This window comes from Strigops habroptila, chromosome 1 (assembly GCF_004027225.2).
Source record: "Strigops habroptila isolate Jane chromosome 1, bStrHab1.2.pri, whole genome shotgun sequence".
In the NCBI taxonomy this organism is placed as follows: domain Eukaryota; kingdom Metazoa; phylum Chordata; class Aves; order Psittaciformes; family Psittacidae; genus Strigops; species Strigops habroptila.
The window spans coordinates 133,956,633-133,982,747 of record NC_044277.2 but is presented as its reverse complement, the minus strand read 5'-3'; the positions used below and the strand labels follow the sequence as shown (position 1 = coordinate 133,982,747).

At 37.6% G+C, this 26,115-nt stretch overlaps 1 protein-coding gene across 2 annotated transcripts in view; it reads left to right on the top strand.

Moving 5' to 3' along the window:
- Positions 1–26,115, top strand: part of ANKRD28 (ankyrin repeat domain 28) — a 119,338-nt gene that overhangs the window by 55,661 nt on the left and 37,562 nt on the right. For both annotated transcript variants that reach the window (XM_030510588.1, XM_030510677.1), the window contains exons 3-6: positions 8,190–8,268; positions 18,768–18,838; positions 21,346–21,546; positions 22,316–22,403. In XM_030510588.1, the coding sequence (XP_030366448.1) occupies positions 8,190–8,268; positions 18,768–18,838; positions 21,346–21,546; positions 22,316–22,403 (439 nt within the window). The remainder of the gene's footprint in view (positions 1–8,189; positions 8,269–18,767; positions 18,839–21,345; positions 21,547–22,315; positions 22,404–26,115) is intronic.

Here is a 26,115-nt window from a genome sequence, read left to right as displayed (position 1 = left end):
TCTTAACTACATCAAAATAGCTTAGGCGTTTTTTTGAGCATACATCTTTTACATGAGAAATTTTTACTCTCGTTCTCTGATTGAGAGTTTAGCTGACTGTGGGGTCAAAGCAATCATAATCATAGATGGACTAGAAGCTCAACAGCTGTTCCTTGTGCTAAATGTGACTTCTTATCTTTGTGTGTCTTGCTTTTGGTGCCCCTCTTTTAAGTGAGCAGAGTTTCAAACAGTCACACCTGAATGGCGTTTTGTGCCTAATGCTTGTGAAGTGGCACAGCTAGCATTCAAGGAGTTAATTTTATTAAAAGATATTCAGAATAGTGTTATTTAACAATATGAGTTGTTCTGAATTTCGGTTTACTTTTTCATCGGTCTTATTTGTAGTGTGGTACCAACTCACAGTCAAGGTTACACTTCCCTAAGTTGCTGTGGACATTAAAGTTTGGGATTTGAGGAAAGGTAAACCAGCAGATTTTCTCCCATCCCCTTGCTGTCATCAGTAGTGCCGGTATTAAAGACCCAGACTGACGTTTGGACAAGAGCACTTCGGCATCTGATGTTTGCTCGTGTAACTTGAACTCGTGATATTATTTGTGCAATTTTTATTAAAGGTACTTCCAGGTGTTACTTCAAAAATACTAGAAAGATGCAACTGAGCTATCTTATGTGTTCTTAAAAAGGAAGTTTTAATAAATGTGGTTGAATATAAGCGAGTATTCAAACAGAATATGTCATTACAATATATACATATGAATGCTTGATGTTTTTTCTCTGCAAACTTAGTATTAATGGTTCCCACCAGATTACTCTTACTCTTCAGGCATTTTAGAAAGGAACCAAACTTTCAATGAGCTTTTTATTTATAAGATTTTAGTTTGTGTATGAATTGCATATAATGGTTCGGTAAGGATAGAGTTTTTTATCAGTTTTAGTTTTCTTCTATGAGTAGAATCTAATAATCATGAGCTAAGTAGGAAATAAATTATTTTGCATGGATTCTACTGCTGTTCTGTGAACAGCAAATTCAATCACAGAAATTCAATTTAAAAAATGCCCGGAGGCATCACGATAAATGAGGATGCTTTTGGGATTGCAAAAGATGTCCAGCCAGCAAAGTCGTGCAACATGAATTCTTCCCTGCCTCCTCCTTGGTGGGGATTCCCACTTACCTTTGTGTCTTGTAATGTGGAATGATATGAGACAGGCAGTGTCGTTCTGCTCTCCTCTAGGTGAAAGTAAAACTCAAATGTTTGACCTACTATTTTTCTGTAAGACTTCCAGTACCCTCCAGGTTTCATGTTAGGGAAGAAATGTGATTGTCTGGAATGCTTCAATAACCTGAAAAGAAAGGGACAGCTGTTCTATTACGAAGTGCATTAGTTGGTCACCATTATTATAGTCTCTAAAACTCCATTTAAAGGTGTGTCTGTGATACTTAAGGTTTTCCCTGTAAAACTCTCACCATGGCAGATACCTTACTGTCCCATGGATGGAGGTTTCCTGGCCAAGGTTCATTCTGTTGTTCATTCATTTCTCACGGTGGAAATGTGGACATAGCTCAGAAGTTTTATATAGCCACATTTCTTAGCCTTTTGTCATTGCTGTTAGTGACAAAATCAGAATAGATAAGATTGTCCAGTTCTGTAGTTTCTAGTGCCACTCAGCATGGGTTCCTCAGTCTTTTGCCCATTCACCCAGGTCCAGGTTAAACTTCTGTCTTAGTTCTGAAATATGTCCATATGCAAAACCTGAACATCTCTATGGTTTGTCCGTTTGCAGTTGCTGAAAGTTTGATTTTGGTTTGAAAACCCAAATTTTGGAGGGGAGAATTAGTGTCTCCATTACAATTACATAGTAATAGCTTTTTCTTCTAACATGCTCAAAGTAGTGTGCTTGCTGGTTGCTTTGTGTGTCACTGTAGATCCACTAAAAATTACTTTGTTACAGGATTTTTAGGGGTTTTTTTCTTGTGGCAATTCAGAAAACTGTAAGCTTGTGCTCTCAAGGAACATGCATGCTTAGGGTGACGCTTATATGTTTGTATAAACTCCTGGTCTTTCGTAAAATGATGTTCTTGTAACCTTTTTCCAGGTTGCTTTGTAGTTCTCTTCTGACTTACCTTTTATTTTCTACTGTATACCTATCACTGCCGTCTAATTTTTTTAAGGTCTCCACGAGCTACAGTGGCACTCAAAAGTAAATTATTTAGTGGTTTAACCTACAGTGTGACAGATTTATTATTGTTACCTAGAATCAAGTCAAAGAGCATGCGCTATTAAATTGGTACTGAAGATCTTAACTACAAACACTCAGGTTTGGAGATTACAGCTGAAGTGACCCTCGTTGCTAAATACACTTCTTCTGCAAGACAAGGTCTCTAGAGTCACTGGTTACTGTTGTCATAATGAGCAAGAGGGCAAAGATTCCTCCTCTCTTTTTTTTGTGATTGCTTGGAAGCGTCCTAATAGATAGCATGAAAAGGATATGCCCTGAAATGTAATGTGTAGTGATAAAGTCACACTAGTGAAAGTTTCGAATCACTGAATGGTTTGGATTGGAAGGGACCTTAAAGATCACTTAGTTCCAACCCCTCTGCCCTGGGCAGGGGCACCTTCCACTAGACCAGGTTGCTCAAAGGCCCATCCAGCCTGGCCACGAGCAATTCCAGGGATGGGGCATCCAAAACTTATCTGGGCAACCTGTGCCAGTGTCTCACCACCCTCACAGTCAAGAATCTCCCCTCTTTCAGTTTAAAGCCATTCCCTCTTTTCTCATTGAAATGCAGTACAAGTGTTTATGCAAATAGTAGCATGATCTTCAGTTCAGTAATTAATGGCATCAAGCATGACAAATCTCTTCATGTCAACTATGATGTATCTATCATCTGGCTTCAAATGATACTTTGTGGTTAGCTGTGTAATATGTATTATTTTTGTGGTTAATAGCATGCTTTCCTCCTGTTTCTAAGCATGCAGAAGACCATTATTGTAGCTTGCTGGGTTTGCTCACTATATTGGAGGTGCATCTTACATTTGAAAGATGGTGAGAAAATAGAAGTCTGCTGCTGAAAATTGTTAGTCAACATTAGTTAAAATCTGTTAACTTTTTGGCAATGTGACGTTCTTGTAATTGAGTTAAGAAATATTGGGGGGGGAAACCCAAAGAAATATCAGATTATTTACACTCAGGGTAGGAATACAAAATTAATTAGACACAGATTTAAGAGTTCTGAAAGCCTAATACTTAATCTTTTTGACAATCATACAACTAACTTAAGATATGTGTAAGAGCACTTTGTGGTAAGACACTTCCAAAGAATGGCCTCAGTTACAGAATTATGTATCTAAACTAAACTTCTGTGAAGTTTAAAGTTGGAACGTATAAGCCAAGTATTTAAATGTGTACATAAAAAAAAAAAAAAGAGAGCAGACAGTCTACCTTATGAAATGATAATTCTCAAAACTATAGCAAAATCTGCAAATAAAATTCTATGTTATAGTGACTCTCAAGTGCAGCACTGGGGCTTCGTGCTGGGAGAGACCTCTGTGGTTTTGGACACTCACAGAATTGGAAATATTTTGTAATCATGTTCTTATATGTGAAGCCGGGAGTTACAAATCATGCTGGTTGAATAGTCCTCTCTCTCTAGCCTAGCTGAAAAATACACTGTAAAAGTGTTATATTTAAAAATAGTTCAACTTGCAAGGAAAGTTTATTAAAGCTATTACAGGGTATGTTGGAATTGAAACTCTTTCAAGATTTATAATTGTGTATTTAGGGTTGATTTCTGAAGAAACAGAACAGATGGTATTGAAGCAGGCAGCTGACAAGTGATGCAGCAGAAAACACTTATTAAATGATATTTTGTAAGTGTGATCACGAAATAATGAGTTTTTTAAAAGTGATACTGCAAAATTTGGTTTTGAAGAGCAGATCGCATAAAGGAGAGTTTTTATGAAGGGGGACATTGCATTCATGCTTTTCCAACAAATACTTTAATTCAGAGATTTCAGATCAGTCAATGTTGAACTATTTGAAGGACAAGTTGAAGTTACAGCCTAATGTACTCATGGAGAAGGCATAGTCAGGTTATGGCAGTCTTACTGGGTATATATGGGATAAGAGATCTGCCTTTAAGGCATCTAGTTCCTTAAAGCTCTCTGTAGTTGTGTGTAGTTATTCTAAATCAGTTGCTGAGATAGAACCCAAACCAGGAATAAATTGTTACATTTCAAATGACACTTACTACTTTAAAGAGAGGTGGATTTGAATGCTGCATGTTTGAATTAGCCTTAGACTAAATTAATGGTTATTAGTGGTTAATAAAACATTGTAGAAGTTTTGATCCATGAAATAAATGGTGAAACAATTAAACCCTGTGGTTTAGGTAAAATGAAACAGAGACAACATTATCCTTTTTCTAGGTTAGGGGAGTTAAGAAGAATCTTGTAGCACCACTACCCTGTCACTTTATTCCACATTTGGCTTTAACAGGGTCATAAGGCCTCCTATGTATTTCTCATGTTGTAATCCCTATAGAAACCCCTGTGTAGGTGAAATGTTTGGAAAACTTGAGAAGTAGAAATATTAGGAATGGAAGGATTATATGTTTGTCATGTAATGCAGTCCAAAGGTCCATATAAATATGATGATGGGGTTTTTCAGAACTGCCATTCTGAAAACTGATTGCTTAAGGACCAAGGCATTTTACTGCTTTTTAGTTTGTTGACAGCGGTGACCAATACCTGGAATTAAACTTTGGCGTTCCCTATTAGGAATATAAATTTCTTTGTTGTTTCTACTGGAATACCAGCATTCTCTTTCAACTGTGTAAAACCTGCCTAATGCAATTAGGGTGATGTGTTTCCATAAGAGCATTACAGCCAATTTACAGTTGCAATAGTCCCAATTGCCTTGCAGATTTTTGAACTGGAAAATGAAGATGGCACAACACTTGCTTTTCTGTACCGTCAAATACTGCAGTAACACTGCAATATTTGGAATTAAATAGTACCAACAGTGTTAGATCTTACATTTTGTGTATCAGTGCCTTTTATGTATAAAACTGCTTCTCTATTGGAATGTTTCTTTTAGTGCCATTTAAGTTTATGAAATTAAAGGAACAACACTAGGGCCAGTATTTATATTCGTATGGTCTAGGGTGAGGCATCCCTGCCCGTGGCAGGGGGTTGGAACTAGATGATCTTAAGGACCTTTCCAAGCCAAACCATTCTATGATTCTATGATATATCAGTGCTGCAAGATGTCTGCTTCCAAGGTTCCTTGTTCAAACTGAAAGCCTGATTAGCATTCTTTACTCTTATGCTTTATATGCAGTAGTTTGTATTTGCAGATTAAATTTGTTCATCAAATCTTTAATAAAAAGTAGTTGGTCTGTATAGCTGTACTTTAGTAGCATTTAAAATACAAATATATTTAATTTTGCTCAGGTTTAACTTATTAAAATCCACCAGTAGAATGTAAAACTTCAACTGGAACAAAATTAGGATTTTCTTTTGATCTGCATACTGATGATAGCTTGCTGAATGCAGCATTTCTGCTTTTGTAAGAAGTTCTGAAAAACAGGTTTTTTTAACTACAAAACCAAAAACTTTCTCACAGAAGTTAAATTTAAAAAGAATTGTTTGGAAGCATCAGTTGTGAAACTAGGGAGGGGAAAAAAAAGGGTTTATGTGAACGCACCCTCGGCATGCAGGAAACTTGTGGTCGATAGAGACCCTAGGGCTTGGGAGTGTCGAAATACCAGTCTCTGGAGCTGACCCAGAAGATGACAAGCTGTGAGCATCCCAGCAGGGCTACCCTGGTCCAAAACTGAAATGTTTGCACGACTGGAAACAGCTTGGAAACATGGCAATGCTGGAGTGGAAGTGGTTGCACTCAATGATCTTAAAGGTCTTTTCCAACCTAAACAACTCTATGACTGTGTTGCTTGTGTTAGAGCTGCTTTCGTATTTGTATCTTGGTGGTTTCAGGATGCTCAACAGTTTCCATTAGTAGAGGTTGGATGTTTGGAGAAGCGTGGCTCAAATTTACCAGAAATTTGGACCATGGATTTTTCAGGAAAATAAATCTGGGGTTTGGTGATGATTAGCTCCCTTCTCCCCACCATTTTATTGGATGTTTTTTGATTGGTTATATCAGATTGGTTACTTGTGTGACTTCTGTCACTGAGACATTAAAAAAAAACCCTAAACTACAAATGAACAGCCAAATGAAAAAAACAAACCAACATTCTATGACAACAAATGTGATGAATATTTTTACAATAATGAGGTTTTGCCCTTCAAGCTGGGAATGCAGTTTTTGTGTTCCTGAGCAAATACTCTCTCTACAGAGGGACAAACTCATCACCCATCTTATTTTCTTGAATTCTGCAGCGAAATTGCAGAGAGCATAATATCATACTTGGTTTTGTGTATTCCTTCATCTTACAGGGTATAGGCTCTTTAGCATTGCCAAACAGGCTTAAATAGGGTTGCAAAGTGTTAGCTAGCTACAGTCACTCCACTCCTCCAGACTGGAGGAATGAATACTGCTTCTCGTTGCTGGCTGGTCTTACCTGCCTTCGGGTAGGGGAAGCAAGTTTAATATGTGTATTACTTTTTCCCTTGTGCTTCGTGTCTGTCTCTTTATTTTTTATTTCTTTTTTTTCCCTAGATAGCAAGTCCTTGGTGCTGGGGCTGTCTTTTTGTCATAAATGTGTTATCTGCAATTGAGACATGCTGGCAAGTAATTGGTACTGTGAGGCATTGTGTGGTGTTAGTGATAAGTAGTATAGATTCCTCATTCAGGGTGCATCAGTGTCAGGTTTGCACTGCTCAATTTGGGATGACTTGTGTGTAATTCAGAAAATTATGTTAGGGAACACTGATAAAATGGTGACTGTGTAACTTTGGCGTTTTCTGAGCAGGTACTAAACGGGGAGTAGTTTGTTTGGGGCCAGGGATTGTGTGTGTGGTGTTGTCTTGGGGTATGTGGAGGTGAATGTTGAAGTTCTGAAATTGCTTTTTATGTTTTAGAAGTGACTTCTTGGGTCTCACCTCTAGTTTTACTATCAGATCTCTCCTGATATTAACTTTAATTTCCATCTTGTATGTTCCTAGCTCTCAAGTAGGGATTCACTGAAGAAGATTATTTTAGCAAGGGAGAGGAATGCTCTTCACAATAAAATGTCAATTAAAATATGCATTAATTTTACTGTAGTTGTGACTTGAGTGAAATTAATAGAAGTGTCTTGTGACTTGAAATTTCTTGCTGCTTATAGTCTTGATCCCTCACCCCCAGTGTATTTGCAGCTCTAGCCATCTAAGCAGAGCTTAGGCCAGAACCAGAATGCTGATCGATGGTCTGTCTCTTTCTGATTTCTCAGCAGTCTTCCCTTATAGAGCAAACTGGTTGGTTCTTGTTCAGTTTAATCACTCACTGTGATATGAAAGTGATCTTTTGATTAAGCTATAAATTGGTGCAGAGAAATTGGCACTGATCCTGAAAGAGTTGAGAAGTATTTCATGCTACTCTTTCAGAAGTGAATCTTCATCAGTATATATTGTGTATGGCTAAGTTCTCTTACTTGTACCTTCAAAAGAACCTTAGATCAGCCTGAACTAATCAATAGTGCTGGGTCTTACTTGCATCCTCCAGAGTGTTATTGTGCAAAATAAATTGCATATCTACCTTCTCTTGGTTTGTTTACGGTAAACAAACCAGTTGAAATTGGATTTAGGTATTTTTGCCCCTGCTCACTCCAGCTTCTTTTCTGTTTTATGTTTAAAAAAGTAACGGCTGAAACTAATTTTAAACTTTCCAAAGAAAATGTTTCTCACCAGTTGTTGCATATGGAGATTCAGCCTGAAGTTCCTCTCTCTAGAGACAAATAAGTGGTTATTTCTAACTAATGGGTTAATCTAAAGATGTGATGAGCATCTGTCAATCTGTGTATGTCAGGAAAACACTAGTTGACTGAGTAGGTATTAAGCGTTCCTTAGGGAGGAGCATGCTTGTCTTAGTAAATGTGACTAAGGTCTTTAACATAATTGTTTTCTAAAATATCAAATGTACAATATTTGGAAGATGCACTTTTATGCAGTGTTTTTTTCATAACTCATACAGAATGCTAAAACATACTTTTTTATTTTAAATAAAACCTTTTTTCCCCCCTCTTACCACAGGATAATGAGAAAAGGACCCCTTTACATGCTGCTGCCTATCTGGGAGATGCAGAAATTATTGAACTACTTATTTTATCTGGTATGTTCTGTTCCTGTTAATGGAAAAAAATAACTCTATGCACATCCAAAGAAATATTTATGTACATCATAGTCTATATAGCATTTATTGAGATATTTAATGCAATAGAAGTTAAAGATGTTTGTACTGAAATTTTGGGTTCAAGACTTATCAGTGTTATAATACTGTGTAGTTCTGCTCTAAAATATTTCTTTGTAGAAACCTTTCTCGCAGCTATTTTTATTTATAGCTTGATCAGCTTTAGGTAGTTTAACTCTAGTTTAAAGACATGATAGTTTGTATAGGTAGATGTTATTAGCATTGCTTTTGTTTTCAGAAAGATAAAATTGAACATAGGTGATGACATCCAGAGTTGGTTGTATTATTTTTAAGTATTCTTTGCTGTTGGCTTAAATGCACAGAATAGAATCAGGAAGAGCTGAGTATTTTAAAATCTCACGTCTTTTTTTCCTATTTGCTTGTACTAAGACAAAGTGCAAGTTCTGTAAAACAGTATACTTTGTCTTAAAAAAAACCCATAGAAAACCAAGAAACTAACCCAAAAACTTGGAAGCAGAACTTCATGACTGATATGGATTGTCTTTCAGCTTGGATAAATCTACCTATCAGATAGCTTGAGGCTGAATTCTTGATATGGAGATTTAAGGTTAAACAGAAAGATTAAAACTTTTAACAGTCCCACAGAACTACTTCGATCTTGAGTCTGCTTAATGGTGCACCTTACCTGTGCAAGGCTGGCTATTTCCACACTCCACCACTATCCTCTCCATGAACCTTTAATAACAAATTTTGCCTTAAGGAAATACCACTTTTAAGATTGTAGGTGTCACTCCAGGCTTTCAATTGAAATTGCCAGGCCCAATTTAATTTTTTATAATTTAGCAAAATATAATTTTCTCATTACATATGCTTACTCTCTCTATATATAATTATATATGCTTATAATTAATTAGAATCACATTATGGTGGTGTTTTGTTGGGGTTTTTTTCTCATGGAAGTATTCTATAGTCATAACTTCTCCAGAAGAGTTCATCTGTGTTGCTGAGAAGGTGCTGGTTTTCCCTATCAAGAAAAAAAGCAAGTTCTGGTGACTCTTGAAAATATATAATGAACCCTTTATTCTGAAAAGAGATCTTGGATTTGGCAAGGATATTTCTTTTTGTTTCAGTTTTCACAGTGATTTAAAACAAAATCGAATAAAATCCCCAAATAACTAGCCATGTACAAACATTGAAAAGTTATAATCAGGTGCTTCTGGGAGTGGAGCTTCTGACTGTTTTGGGTGAATAGAGTCCAGTTACCAGAACTGTGATCGGAGAAAAAACCTCTCATGGACAAAGGGCTTATGGAAGGAGCAAGGTTCTAGTTCAAATATTAATGAAACAAGATGCCGATTGGTGGGTGGCAGCAAGGGAAGAAAGGTGCATCATGCTGTTTGGGCACATAGCCTGGGGATGACTTGTCACTGGGGTGAACAAAGGAGAGAAGTGAAGAACTAAGAGTTAGGGCTGTATGAATAGTCCAAAGTTGAGATGTTGTGTGATGGAGAGGTTGTGGAGTGCTGCCGTGTCTGTAGATTGTTCAGGAAGACTGGGAGGCATTGATATGTCTCAGATAAATCTTGATTTTCATTAAATAAATATTACTTACACAAAACAATGGGTTAAGTAGTTGCAAAATCAAGATCTTCAAAAGCTGTGCGTTGTATAGGCAATATCAATATCTGTCAATATCTAACCTTGCTGTGCTCATGTGCAGTGCCGCAGACTTCAGTTCCGTGTTTGTGCCTTGCTATAAAAACACAGCCTCATGAATTTCACGGGGAGGGGGTGCTGCGCTGGGAATGAATTGGGGTGGTACAGTGAAGGAGGCACAGATGCCAGTTGTTGATGCATCTGTATGTGAATGAAGAGGGGCATTAATTGCAGGATGAGAAAGCGATGTCTGCATGTTATGGCTGTTGAGTTTGAAAGCCTGTGCTGTACTTGGCCACTGATTTGTATATTACCTGCTTGCAAGCTGTGATTTCAGGCAAGCAGCTTAAACCAGACTCTTTAAAAAGCAGTCACCAATTTAGTCTTGCTCATTTCTGAATGCGGGATTTAAAATCTTTGAGGTTGGTGAAGTGTGAGTGCTCACAGCTGTATCTGAAGTGCTGCATCAGCTGCTTCTCTGAGAAATCAGGTCTAGGTGTCTGAAAAAGCACAAGCCAAGATTTTTCTTTTAATTCTCTCAATTGAAAGAGGGGGCACAGAGGTTAAGTGTATTTATCCTCTCCATTTCATAAAGATAGGGAAAATTCATCTATTGTGTTTCAGCTGGAAATCAGATCTCTCCTTTGAGACAGATGTATAATGTTACATTTTGTCCTAATAGATGAGCATTAGGGAGCAAATAAAGAACATCTGTTACCACAGCAAGGTTTGAAGAATGCTTGCTGTGTTGCAAGACCTCTTTTTGAACAATGAGAAAACAGTTTGTTGAATAAATAACATTTCTGAACAGCAATCTCCTCTGTGCAGTAAAAATTTTGTATGTGGCATTTAATTGCCCTAATGTAGTATATTTGCACAAGGGATGGAACTAAGAAGTGTAGACTACTTTCATCCTAGCATTTCTCACGTTGTGAGAGCTTGGCTTTGCAACTTGTAATGTCCTCTAATACAGTTTTGCTGGAATGTTATTGGGAACCACTTCACAGTTTTCCTTCTGTGCAGGCTATACTGCAAAGACTGTTTGCTTTGCCTTTTTCATTCTTTCTTTAAACTGGACCTCAAAATGACTGAAGTCACTATTAATCTTTCCGCTACTCAGTGGCTCTTACATGATTCTTTCTCATTATTTTCTATTAAAAAATGTGTATCCTATGTTACCTAGACATAGGGATTTTTTTAATTTGATTGGAACATCTTTTCTATCCCACTCCAGGGAGTCCACGTTGCTTTCAAGTATGTATTTTGAATCATATGTTGCTGTTACAATGTGTTACTTTGCTATAGATGTAAGCAGCGCATATTGCACATTCTGAAGATATAACTGATTCAGCCTGTTTGCAGACTTTTGTGGGATAAGTTTGCAGTTTTACAAGCATACTTACTTAGTTTTTGAATTCTCGAGATATATTCCCACCAAACCTCAGGGTTGCCCTGTGACCTCCCCTATTGTAGTCTTTCACGTGGGCAAGGGGCCTGAAGGTGATGGTTTGGATACAGACACTGAACAGCAAAGAAAATTGCTCCAGTTTGGGGCTGGGACATTTACATTGCCTTTTGTTTTTCATCTTGAAACACTGATCTTCTCCAGACACTAATGAACTTGTCCCCTGAGGATGTGAACATCTTGCCAGCAAATTGTCATACCACTGTGGTCTGTGGCAGTCTTAAGTATTCAAATCATATCTCGCTGTTAGATTGCACCTAGATAAGCAATTAGCATTCCTAAATTTGTTAGCTAAGGAGGTGAATAGTAAATAAGAGGCATGAAGATGGTTGTTTATAGTATATGGAATGATGGAACAAAGGTTTATGTTTAGTCACTTGAGAATCATAATTTTAGAAGCATTCTTTCTTTTGTATTACTCTGTGAAGAGTCGTAACACACATCACAGTTGTATTTTTATGATGTATGTACAACTCTGCATCCCTGTGCACAAACACATCTGTCTACTTTGCATAATTGCACTGACTTTTTACAAGGGCATGTAGTGATAGGACAAGAGGGAATGGTTTTAAGCTGAAAGAGGGTAGATATAGATTAGATATAAGGAATTCTTTATTAAGAGAGTGGTGAGGCGCTGGCACAGGTTGCCCAGAGAAGCTGTGGCTGCCCCATCCCTGGCAGTGTTCAAGGCAAGGTTGGACGGGGCTTGGAGCAACCTGCTCTAGTGGAAGGTGTCCCTGCCCGTGGCAGGGGGTTGGAACTGGATGAGCTTTAAGGTCTCTCCCAACCCAAACCATTCTATGATTCTGTGACTTTAATTGTGTAAATAGTTGATGGCAAACTACTGAGAAGTAGAAAAGTAAAATGATTAAGACGTAATTAACTGAATGTCCAACTTTTTGGTCTTTCCAAGAGGTCCTGATTAAAAAAATCAAACCCTTCTTTCAGTAAAGTCCTGCATGTGAACTGTTCTGGGAAGGCTTTATAAAGAGTCATTCTTTCTTTGTCCTATGCTTTCTTCTAATGCCATCAGAGTCTATTCTGCAGGCAAGTGACACGTGAAAAGCAGAACAGATTAATGTGATCCCAGAACTTCGTCTTCTGAGTCATATTTTTTTTTCATGTTTTCTTTAAATTACCATGCAGACTGTTACTGCTTTCACTGAAATTAGTACAGTTCATGAAAATAAACATCTGAATTATCTGTTGTTTTCTTCTCAATATCTTTAGTTAGTGTATTGCATTGATACTTAAAATACTAACAACACATTTCTGTTTATTTAACCCAAAATTTTCACTGCATGGAGCCCAGCATGAATATGTTGTGAAACTCGCTCTCAGTAAGGGTTGGCAGCCCATGAGTTTTTGTTGTGCTTTCCTCTGAGTCAGCTGGAAAATGTAAGAATTGTGCTGACGCTGGATAACTGTGATTACAGTAAGAACAGATTTTGGAGGATAGTAAAGACCCTCCAGTGTTAACTCCACTCTACCTATGTTTTTCATCTAATTCTGAAGCTATGCAAGTATTAAAGTACATGCAATGACAGTCACACAGCTCAGCTGATGCAAAGCTATAACAGCCGCATGAAGCTCCCTTTGTTTGGGTTGCAGATGTACCCACATGCCAGAGGCATTTCACAGGGGCTCCTTTTGCACTGGCTGTATCTTTTGGCTGCTTCCTCTTCTTTTGACAATGATGTTGGCTGCTGTTTTCTTTTTCGAGCTGTCCTAACTTCCTTCTGGCAGCAGTAACAGTCAGTTGCTGTGAAGAAAGTAGCCCTGATGCTCTTTCAGAGAGAAAATGAAGCTGGCTTAGGAAAAGGTAGAAACATTCAGTAGTTCAAGGAGTCAGAGGACCTTGTGCAGCTCTCTGAAGCTCGAGGAGTTGGTGGCTGGGATGTGGCAGAAACTATGAAGGTGCGAAAGGAAATGGACTTCTTATATTGACAAGGCAGCAAAGTTGTGGAGACTGTGGTTTTCCTCCCGTTTTGTGGCCAGTGTATCTCCATATGGGTTTTTTGGTGGGGGAAGGGGGTGTTTGTTTTGGTGTGTGGATTTTTTTTTGTTTGGTTATTTTGTTTTAAACAATAAAAATAAAATCTTATTGAAGCATCATTGTGGCTGCTCAAGAGGCATTCCAGTCCTGTCCCTCTCAGATTTTTTTCACTATTCTATAGATCTTCTACTGTGCATTTAGCTTATAAATAAGAAGCTTTCTCCCAGTAAGGTCTTAGTCATTATTTCTGAAGCAATAATTTTCCAAGTATCCAAGTTTTCAATAGGAAATTAACCTAGATATCTATTACTGATTGCTCCAATTCATCTCAAATCATCTTTCACTTTACAAACTTTTTTTGTATTTCCTTCTGAATGTTCACATTATTTTTCTATCTAATGAAAAGTTTTCTTCTCCTTCTGTTCATTCTGCACTGTAGTCTGAGAATTTCTGCTTGCCACTCTGAGTACTTCCATGGTCATCATCTCTAGATAAAAAGTGGATCATTTAAGAAAGAAAAACTTCTCAAGTTAATACTAGCCTGTAATTAAATAGGATCTAATTACAGTAGGACTGCTGGTTGTTCTCAGTGATTTATAGCTGGGATCTCCCTCGTTTCTATAAAGATCGTTCCTGGAATTATTTCTGTATATTAGTTAAGAAAAGTTTGCTAGCTTTTTAAAACGTAATCTGAAAATCTTACACCTTTTACTCCTAAATAAACATTTCAGAGCTTCAAATACTGATCATCAGGTGTCTGTATTGTATATGTGGATGAAAACACTTCTGCTTTATTTGCTTATATTACATTGTTCAATCACTTGCACATCTTGTACAATAACAAGGGAAAATACCATCAGTCTAAAAATACAGACCTCAAACAGAAGATGAAAATGGCTTGTCAGTTCTGTTGCATTTCTTTTCTGAATCTATTTCCGACTAGTGACGCATAAGTAATGTAGCCACTGCATTCATTAGTCTTTGAGGACCTTTCCAAATAGGAAGAGTTTGGTGCAGAGTTGCTCAGCAAGAATCTCAGCAAAAGTCCTTACAAGAGGAACACTGAGGTGCTGAAATGTGTCTATATATAGTTACATGGTAGTTTATGTATGAAGGAGGAGGTGCGTGGCAGTTCCTTGCAGCATTTCCTGCCCAGTCCTTTGTTGCCTGAATAAGCATCACTGAGCTTTTCAGTAGCTTCTGTAATAGATTTATTAAATAAAACATGCCTTTGTAATTGTCATTCTTGTGAATGCACCCTTGCCAAATGAAATATAAGATTCAAGAGGGAGGGGGAAAAAAATATGTAACGCTGCTTCCCTCCTTTTTACAGAGCAAAAATCCTGCTTTTTGTATACTAGCAAAGTTGGTGGTGAAAGGGAAGATCTTGTTTAGTATTTCAGTTTAGTGCACCAACATGGAAGAATAAAAAACCAACATGGTTTGGAAGGTGTAGTTTTAAGGGAGTGTATTCACATAATCAGTTCTTAAGTTCAAGCAGTGATGATGGGTATTGTGTTGCAGTATTGTGTTCTGTATCTCTGGCAAGCCCACAGATCCTTTTCCTGTGATCTCTATGGCATTAAAAGAAAGAAATATAAGAAATTTTACACTGAAAGATTAAATATTTGAGCAGTTTTAATAACCATGTTAAGACCAGGCCCCTGAAGTCTGGAAGAGCTAGTGTTGGGGAGGGGAAGTTGTTTGGGTTTGGTGGGGTTTTTGTTGGTTTTTTTACAAATTGGGGATTGGGGTACTCTGTGCTGTGCTTTGAAAGAGCAAACAGCTGCGTAACTGGCATTTGAAGGCATTTGAAACGTGAGAAATGCCCTGGTTAACACGTCAGCAGGTTGAGCTTCACAGAGATAACGTTGCATCAGCAGTGTTGTACAGTGAATTATGTACGTACCTGTGTTCAAACTGCCTTCAAGCAAACCCTGAAGCAGATAATTTTTAAGCAACAGGTACTCAGTAAAGGTATAATATATTTTCCAACATTTGTTTCCAATGATCTGGAGTAGAGCTTTAGCCCAGCAGATGAAGGCTGTAAACTTCCTCACTGTTGCATGGGTAGGAGTATGAAAGGTTTGAGGGAGCTTTAAATCTCATAGAAAGCATCCTAAGGAAAAGGGAGGAATTGTAATGTTTTCCCCAAATCATGTGGTAGGGAATAAAGAACAACCTAGAGAGGGATTATGTCCTCAGATACAAGGCTGTCTGGAGAAGGTGGTTTGTGAAATTTAAATCGTTCTTGGCAGCATTTCTTGAAGAAATTTAAGGGGGAAGTATCTCTATGTTAACTTAAAATACTTTTTTGTTTAACATATCTAGAACTATAGAACTCCTGATTCTCACATTATTAGTGCATATGCGTTTTTTTGGTAGCGTGCTTGTTCTGATTATTACTTAAAGACTTTGTCTTTCAATTTTGGAACTTCTTTAAGAGTTGTTTTGGGGGTGGGGGGAAGGGAAACAAGCTTGGTGATTATTTCTTATGTAAGTCCATCAGAGGTTTAGATCTTTTGTCAAAGGTCAGCTTTGATTTTTTACTTTGTCAGAGAATCTACAATTTTTTTGTGCATTTGAAAAGTTAACTTATTTTAGTGTCTACACATTGCACTAATTTAACTGGGATATATTAGACCTAGGTTTTCTTGCTGCTTTGGGTGGAAGATGACTTACGGGGGGGGGCAGATATTGTTGATTTTGTTCTTTTGAGAGGACCATGCTACTTTTAGATATTGCTTCAAATTTCCTTAGGTATTTCTTTGGCTAATGCTGATTTTCTTTCTCACCAGAAACAATAAGCATTTTCAGATATTCCTTTTCTCTAGTCGTAGCAATTTTTATTAATTTACCACTGGGAAAACCTTTTGTGTAGTATCTTTTGTATTTATTCCTGTTCACTTCTGAGGAGATTTTTAGGCTGTGTATTAAAGTACCAGAAAGGTCAGTGAACAACTTAGCTGAACTCATAAGCACGGTTTGGACCCTAAGCACATTCTCACTAGAGCTTGGGTAACTGCCACTTCTTTGGAGTGGAAATGTGCATTTCTCCCCTTCTGCTGGGCCTGGTGTTTCTCCTGTCCCAGGCTTCATCTTCTGGGTGGATCGACCTGATCTCAAATCTTGCAAATGCATTTTCACTAGGAAAATCAGGAGAGTGGTTTGGTTAATGATCTAGCAACTTCTTTAATTCCTTTAAAATGCCTCAAAAATATTTGTATCCTAAAATTAGAAGTAGAAATCAGTCAGGCTTTGAAAGTCTTCATTACTTGATTGTTGGCTGTACACATGAAGTCAGGTGAAGCTTGGAGTACAATTTGGCTCTTATTTTTGTCTTGTCTGCTAAAAACAAGGGGTGGCTGACAGCCTGGAAGACAATCAAGAATTACAAATACATTTGAAATATATTGATTACATTCTCATTTACTGATCATTCATGTTACTGTCTTTTGGGAAGGGTTGCCAAAAGTCCGAATACGTTTCTGGTATCTTCTAGACTCCTCAAATTCTTTTTTTGCTCAAGTTCTGTGCAGAATTTGATACAGTACGTTATGGTACGCAGTATGGTGCAGTACACTAGCTCCTTATGATGGCTGACAAAAACAGATATTTGTGATAAGTGTCTTAGATTTTTGTTAGATTTGGGGGGGGGGGGTGTCTTCAGATGGACTTGGACTTTTCCCATTCAGAAACTTTTGAACTTGGAAAATAGGATGACACCCACAGCTTCTGAAATTTGGCTAAGATGGAAATCTCTGAAATTTGTAGCCACCGATTAGACCTCAAGTTCTGTCTGACACTTGGAAGACCTAGGGTCAAAAAGGGAGTTTGGATCCAGCATCAGCTTCCATGTTGTGTTCTTAAGCCTGAAAGGGATGGATTGACAAGAAACTGATTAACTTGGAGAACTGCCTAGTATATGCAGCCATGATTTTATGCAGACTGTTAAGTTTCTTGGTCAGGTTCAGCTTGGTTCAGCTGGACTGGGAAAGACTTCTTCGCTGGTGCAGGTCTGGGAGACTTGGATCAAAATACCCTGTCTCTCAATTGAGTATCCTGACCAGCAGCTTGTTTGACGTTTTGTTGTTTCACTGGCCTTCCATCCTTTTGCACTTTTTGCATAGAAAAAAAGGTAGTTCTGACATAACAATATTACATTTAGCCTGAGAAGTTAATAGTCTCTGACCATGTAGCATTAATGTTAACCATGTAATGTGGTATATATTGTTCTGTGAAGTCTTTCCAACATTACTTCCAAACTGTTTTTTCAAAACAATAACATTATGTCTAAGTTATGAGATCCTGTAACATCTCAGCTGTTTAGATGGCTAAACTTCCACTGAAGGTATCAAAACCTTCAGTTGTATGTGTATATATACGCACACATATCACAGAATGGTTGAGGTTGGAAGGGACCACCAGAGGTTATCTAGTCCAACCTCCCTGCTCAAGCAGTGTCACCTAGAGCACACTAATAGGATTGTATGTGTATATATATATACACACATGTATACACATGTGCATGTGTATATCAGTAAGAAATTAAATCATTGAGCTTAATCATTAAGTTTTCTGGTTTGTTGAAGACCACTGGAAGTTAGAATGTAGTTCAGTTGTTTCCTTCAGGAAAAAATCCCCAAATCCTTCTTTTCTTTTTATTATTAAGAAAAAAAGTTAACATCCAAACCCAGGCTTGTGTCCCTTACAGATGTTTGTGAGACCTTTTTCCTTGGGTGGGAGGAGACACGGCTGTTCCTCAGGTATTCTTTTAGAAGCAGAGAGGTGTGGTTATTGCAGTTGAGCTCATGAAAGGAGACCTGGGAGGTCCTGAAGTGGGTTAGCTGACCTGGTAGAGTAGAGAAGATTCATTCCCAAATTCCCAGCATCATTATTCTATATACCAACACATGAGACTCCCCAATCACAAGGAAACTGGAGGCATGGGGAATAAATGTAGCGTCTTTCTTTATTTTAATGGAGAATTTCAACTGTAGTGGGAAAGTATGAGATTTTTTTGCTGAATGAAGGCAAGGAGCCAGTCTTTCTACCCAACAGTCTTTTATGTTTGGAAGTGCAAAAGATGAGAGAGGATTACCTAGTGTAAAAAGATGAGTACACTTTGATGGAAAACTATTATGGGTGCAGTGTACAAGGAATTTCTTCAAAGGGTGGACTTTTTCAACTGGAGAAAAGACACCTTTCCATTTTTGGCATGGTGCTGTATTAAGGAGCCTAGAATAAGTAGCTACAGAGATAGTCCTATCTCTGTAACTGAAAATATTCAAGTCTTTCTGTAAATGTGTTATAAATTTCTGTTACTCTTATTTTTTGTTACAGGAGCTAGAGTTAATGCCAAAGACAGCAAATGGTTGACTCCTTTACACAGAGCTGTGGCATCTTGTAGTGAGGTATGCTTGGTTTTTATGACTGCTTTGTGTTAAAATAAGACATGTCAAATTACCTTCTGTTCATTGTTCAGTTTTTACAAAGTGAAACTACTCCAAATGTTTGGAATTGCAGAACATTTTTGCTACTTTGTTTTTCCTATTGAGACTCTGTGTGTGTATATACACAGATATACATATGTATATCTCTCATGTGCCCGAGTGGGAAGAAAGGGGGAAAACTCTACACTTCCAGTTCTCAGCTTTGCTCTCTACCATTTCCCTAGCAGAGGATTCTGCATGCAGCATTCTAGTGTCCAATTTACTTCTCTTAAAGTAACTTGAATGATTCACCATGAAAGTAGAGATTAAAATCTAGTACAGCTTTTATAGCATAATCTTTGCATTTCTTCTTTTTTTACATGCTTGTCTCTTCAGACATTGAAGAAATAAATAGTTCTATAAGGCCTGCAAACATCTTTCTTTTTAAAAAAGTGATTAATGAGTACTGATAGTATTGAGAATCACCCCAGAAACTGTAAATTAAGTATGTAGAAAGTTTTTTTTTAAGTCTACCGGTCACACAGTTGGGAGAATATAGTAACGTAAGAAATGCCTCTGTTATTGTTCTCCTGTTGTTGATGTCCTAATAAAAATTTTAAATGCCTGTAGAAGATAAAAACAGAGAAATGCTGAGCTTGTTACATGGAAGAGTTTATGCAAAACTTTCTCCTCAGAGACACTGAGTCAAATCAATGCTTGTTTCAGTATGTAACAAAAAAAATGGGGTTTTTTTTAAGGATTCTGCGTAAATTTTTGTTTGAGAAGATGGATACTTTTAACAAGCATTGAACTTCAAGTATTTCGTCCACCAACTATCTAAGCAAGTCTTGTTTCAGTTTTCACTTTAGAATTTCCTGGATAAACTGCAATATTTTGTCACTAGCACTAATAGCTAAGTTTTGTGGAGATTGTGTTATTCAAAACAGCATTTGAAAAAGGATCTTCAAGGGCGCCTTATTCCCAAATGCTATTTGTTGTTCTTGAGGTATTTTTAGGCTGCTCCTTTGGGAGCTGACCAAAGCATCAAACGCTTCATTCTTCGGAGCTGAGGGACAATAAAAGCTCCTTCTGTCAGTAATGCTTGCAGAGGGGGGTGCTGCAGACAAACTGGACTTAAATTATAACTTCAAGAACTCCAACCACGGTCATATTTTTTTAATTGTAGAATATTTTAAAGAAAATACTAACCAAACATGTAAACCAGTCAGACTGTTTACCCGAAAGGCGATGATAGATGCTTGTCAAAATTTTCTATTGTAAACTCAGTAAGTCATAGGAGCCCACATATGTGGTTGATACATGCAGACACTGTTTTCCAGCTGGCAGACATACATGGGGTTTGGGCATTAGATGAAAAAAACTGTAATGAAAAAACTCTTGATAATTGTTTCAGTAAAAAAAAAATGGACTTACTCTTGAGGCAAAGACAGCTGCAATTAAACAAGGTCATTGAAACATGCAAAATTGCTGGAATTATGGATTTGGCTATCAACTGCACAAGTTCAAGCAACTCCATGTGACTCCTGTCACACTCCAGGCATCTATATTTGTATGCCTGCTGTGCTTTCTGGGATGGTACAATATACCTGTTGTATATTGTACCTATTGTACCAGAGGGTAATTAGAAATTTCCAGTCACGACTTGCAGTAACACTTTAAGTTCAACATGCCAACTGTTTATTTGTATGCCAAGTGTTGGAGCTGGAAAGTCACTGAAAGCAGTGAATTGTGGTAAGGTGGCCGAGTTGATGCAGAATGCAGTATTCATCGTCATGTCGATACGACCAACAGATTTATTTATTTCTTTTAATGCATCCCAATTGTGTGCACATATTTTAATGAGATTTGTTTATCTTGCTGTAAGAATTACAGTCTTATTTGTCAAATTTTCACAGCTTGTACTTTTAACAAAAGGAAGTGAATAATCTTTGTGAGATGGAATTCAGTGCAACATTAGAAACGGTTTGCAAGAGTTTTGCAACAGTATATGTTGAAACTTTTTGTGACCACGCTCTGTTTTATCTAAGGTTTTCTAAATGTGCGTTTAATAAGCTGTTCTTCTCTTTGCCATTTCCAACAGTTCAAAATCTTTGCTTGGCAAATTGATGAAAATGCACTATAAGTTCATAGTACTTCACTAATCCTTAACAATGGAAGAAATCCTAAGGAGGTTTATTGACCTTTGGAAATTAGTTGTGATGACAAAACAGTTTACCAGCCAGCTTAAGGAACTGGATAAAACACCTGGAAATAGTTGATTCAGTTGAACCCCATAGGGAGTATATTGCTCATGTTCTTGAGAACATGCCCAAGTCTGGATTTATGGTAAAGTACAAATCCCAAAGTATAAGATGATGTTCACAAAAGAACAAATCGCAGATCGTTCTATTCCATTATACTGTCCTTGGATTTAAGGCTGGCATTTCAAATGATTACTAAGTGGCTTCTTTTTTTGTAAATGCTTTCAGGATGCTGTTCAGGTGCTGTTAAAGCATTCAGCAGATGTCAATGCTCGTGATAAGAACTGGCAGACACCCCTACATATAGCAGCTGCAAACAAAGCTGTGAAATGTGCTGAAGCTTTGGTGCCTCTCCTAAGCAATGTAAATCTGTCTGATCGAGCAGGTAGAACAGCATTGCATCATGCAGCCTTCAGTGGACATGTCGAGGTAAGAGTTATTCTTCTTAGCTTGTTTCTCACTCGTCGTTCTGTCGCTCATGTTTCTGATGTTTAGTTTCTCAGTTTAAAATCATGCTTCCCCCATCCCCTCAAAATACCCCAACCCCTATTTTGTATTTGAATTTCTTTTGTATGCAACTGTGTACAGAATGGTTGTGAAAAATACATGTTACGTCATTTAGTTGGAAGGTTATTGCAACGTTTACCTTTATTAAGACAGAAGCAAATTTGCCTGAGTTAAGTGGAGTTAAACTAATAATAGATAAATTTTAAATGAGAAAAAAAGATATTTTTCTCTCCAGTAGATAGTGAACATACTGAATGTGTTTTCACTGAAATGTGGAGGAAATGCTTGTAATGAGCTCTAACTCACTAGTTTTCAAGCCCTGAAAAATGACTGCTGAGAAATTCCCATCGTAATTGTGTATAGGTAGTTGGAGACAAGTTGGCAATAGGCTTGCTTTTAGTGATTAATTTTAGTGAATTCCTTGGTAATAGCCTGCCTGAAGATTTCAAAGATTCCGCAGATTTGCCATATTTAACTGGGAAATGTTTCCGTAGACGAGTTGTGTTCCTCACAGTCGCTTCATTATTGCTGCCAAGGTGGGCAGCCAATTTTTTCAAGCTTATGGAATACTCAAAGAAACAACACAATGAAATCCTTTGAAAACACATATATTTGTTTTTCTCCTATGATTTTCTTTGTCTAACTTAAGCAGAGGTTTCCATTATGAATAAAGGATTTCTTTCTATCTCAGATGGTCAGCTTACTGTTATCTAGAGGGGCCAATATTAATGCATTTGACAAGAAAGACAGACGAGCCATCCATTGGGCAGCATATATGGGTATGTACATGTTTCAGTCAATTACTGTTGTGGTAGTAAAAAGAAAAAAAAATAATGTGTATTTAATGGGTTTATATATTTCTAGGTAAAATGACAAGTGAAAACTTTTGCAATAATGCCAAATAGAAAGTAAGCAATTAATACAAGGGGCACCTGAAACAAAATCATTACACCAACCTTGGACATTGTATTTCAAAAGAAGAATATTTCATCTCTAAAACTGCAAATTCTTGCCTAGCTATTCTTATTCTAGGGGTGGGTAATTCCTGTTCTCATGGTATTGATCAACGCACTGGCAGTACTGTCAGAGTAATGCACCTAATTGCCTTTTACCAGACTTCCATTTTATTAAGTGGTAGGAGTTGTTTTCTTCAGCATAGCTATAATAAATAGTAGAGTTTTGTGTCTCAAGCTTCATTTAAAATACGAGCAATATAAACCATTGGAAGGTGAATCATAGACAATGCATATTAAGAGTCCTAGGCTGACAATAGCAGAGTTCTTAGCTTCAACTGATCATTTTGTTTCTAAGTAACTCACATGCAACTGCAGATTGCATTTGTTATTGCAGAATACATTGTTCAGAAGCCATAAAAACATAGTGCCTCTTTTAACTTCAAGAAAATGTCTAAAAATGCCCTTGAACACATGTGACGTGTCATATGTGAGCAGTGAACAATTACGTTTCAGTGTCAGTTTCAGGAAGAAGCCAGTTGAGATGGTTCCATGGTCTTGATTGTCATTCAGTGTTTTAGCTTATCGCTTTGTAATTTTATCCAGCCAAGAGAGAAGAATAAAAGCATTAGCATCAGTATTGTATAAATCTGCATGCCTGGGAATTTTTTTGAAGATGAAATGGGCAAACAGGACTTCATTATCTGTAATTTTTTGTTCCTGTTATGTATTGATGTACAGTTTGGTATTAATGCTCTTTGTTATGAATGAGAGAATTACTCATAAATAGGCATAATGCTGTGCAATGTGTATGCGTGGGGAGGTGGCTCTTAAAAACAGACTTAAGGTTGCTGCTTAACTCATTGGTTATTCTGTGGCACTGAGTAACTTATAACTGCTTTGGAGTTGTTACATTTGTCCAAGCAATGTTTCCTAGTCTTGCCAGGAAGGAGCAAATGGAAGCAGTAACTTAAAAGTGGAAATACAATTTTAAATTTACATACTGAGCAAAACAAATGAGCAGCAGCATGTGGGGCAGTACCTATTTAAATATAGTTGCCAAATACCTTACTCTGAGTTTTGGGGGTTGATAATAACTCACTCATTATATGAAATGTGCTTTGGTCTGAGGACTAAAAATTTTGTCCTTTATAAATGCAAACCCACACGTTTACAAAATTGAGCTTGCTTGTACGATCTCAATGGTTGTAAAAGTGATCTTCTCACACCAAAGTGGAATTAGTAACTGCTGCCTTTGCACAACTGTGTTTCAGGCCAATTTCACATTAGTCTTACGTCCCTGACAACACAGGTCTGAATCTGATTGCAATGTAAAATGAGGCAGTGAAATCCATATGTGAAATGTTAAGAACCACAGAACTGTGTTGAGCTGTCTTAAGAGGAAAAGTCTTGGATGTGCCAGTGAATTACGAAGTGATTGTCACAGCGTTACTATTCTAATTTGAAGTTGCATGATATTGCATCTCAATTACTAATACCAGTACCTGAACCTAAGAAGTTAAAGAGCAATCTTCATTATTGATTGAAGGTTCTTTGTGTTATTTTATGTTAGTATTTTCTAATCTACTTTCAAATGCAAAGCAGTGTCTGTGACAGGCTGTCACCTTACGCAAGGTGACTATTGCAAATTCTGTTGAATGAAACTTGGACATGAGATGGCAGAGGTCTGATGAGTGTCAGTGAGAGGACAGAGATGTTTTCTGGCTTGTGCTCACCTAGATGAGAGCAAAGTCTTCTATTTTTCAGATAAGCTACATTTATTCCAGTTTTAGTTGATGCTGCTTGATAGGCTATTAACAGGAAACTGTTAATGAACACTGTTTGGAAAAAATGTGATTTATCTGATGTTGGTCAACCTAAATATCCTTGCAGACAAAAAAGCTTTTGAAAGTCTTCAAAAAAGGAAAAAAACCCAACTGTGGCATTCTCTCCCCCAATTTTGAGCCATTTTACACTGCTCCAATTGTTTGAAGAAAGCCTTAAAGCTTTTCCATCATATAAAACTGACCATAGAATAAAAAAGAAGTTACGCTTTCCGTCACTGTACTATAAATAACTTCCTAGGGTTATATCCATTGTTTCCTTTCCTTCCTGCTTTTCACCCGGCTCCATTGCTGTCTAGCTGCAATGCTGCGACTAAAATGGACTTTCATTCTTGTGTGCTAGCGTTGCCCTCATTAGTGTATCGGGATGTCTCCTCAGCGCTTCCCACTTCAAGTACCTTCTTCTTCTGTTTGAGTGTCTTCCACTGATTGCTGCTTGCGTTTTCAATGCAGGTCAGGGATTTTTTTTTTTGTTTTTTCTTCTCTCTAAAGTTTTTCTGTCACTGTTCTGTTCAGTATCTCTCATCCTTTCATTGCTTTCAGTATCTTCGATACTTTTATTTCATATAGGGCTTGTTTTCATTCTTATCTTCATTATATTTTGGTCAGAAGATGGTTATCATGTTTACATGTCTCTTTCTCATCTTTCCTACAATACTGAAGTAATTCAGAACTGAAATATTGCAGCAGTTCACACTGCATTGGTGAACTCCATGTTTCTGATCAGTATAGCTAGGTGAAATGTCCTTTTGTGTGTTGTCGGGTATGCAGCATAAAACGGTTATCACGGTGACTGACTTTGTCTGTATTCCTTTGAGTAGAGACTTCCTATTCAAACTTTTGCAAATTCTCTTAGTTATTGAGAAAGCAAAGACCCTCACTTTTTATTAAGCACTTAAACTGAAGGCTGGTTTTGATACTTTTTACTTACATGTCTAGACTGGATAAGCAGAAGTATTCAGTGTGCTCCCCACCCCTTTTTTAACTAAGGTGTCAGTTGAAAGGTAAAACAAGGAATTCCACATCTGTCTGTATGCATCAGTTACAAAGGTAAAGCACTAAAAGCATCATGGTCTATTTAGTTCAAGTGTGCTCCTTTATTCTGCGATGTTTTCATGATTGTTCATGTGTTTTCAGTGATTGCCCTGTTTGGCAGTTAAATTGACAACTGAGCAAGAATGACTGACATTTTTTTTTTTTAGCTTACTCCATTTTCATAGCTTTTCTCGTAGCATGCAGTGTCACAACTGCATGCAAACTAGCGGGGGAGCATGCAGGCAGGGTGAAGGGGAACGCTCATTGCCCTTTGCAGCAGTGGTGTGCTGCTGGGGACCCTGGCCCAGCCACAAAATGGCAAAGAGAGTGGCTGCCCACTACTTCAGCTCCCTGAAGGAGCTCCCTGCCCTCCTTTCCCATTTCCACTTTCTTACCTGGAACTTCCCACAGGTCATCCCTTCCGCACGATCCCACTCGAATCTTCCTCTTCTCCCAGTGCCTTAAGGGAATAGTTGGTGCTTTCAGAAGTTCCTCAGCAGCCTGAGTCAGTTGTGAAAATAGAGCTTTGTTAATTCATGTATGATTTGGGTCCACATTTTAAAGGCTTTGCAAGTAAAGGAAGTAGGATTGGGGTTGTGTGTATATTTTTAAAAATATAATATTCTCTTGTTTTCATATTGTGCAATTATTTCGAAGTT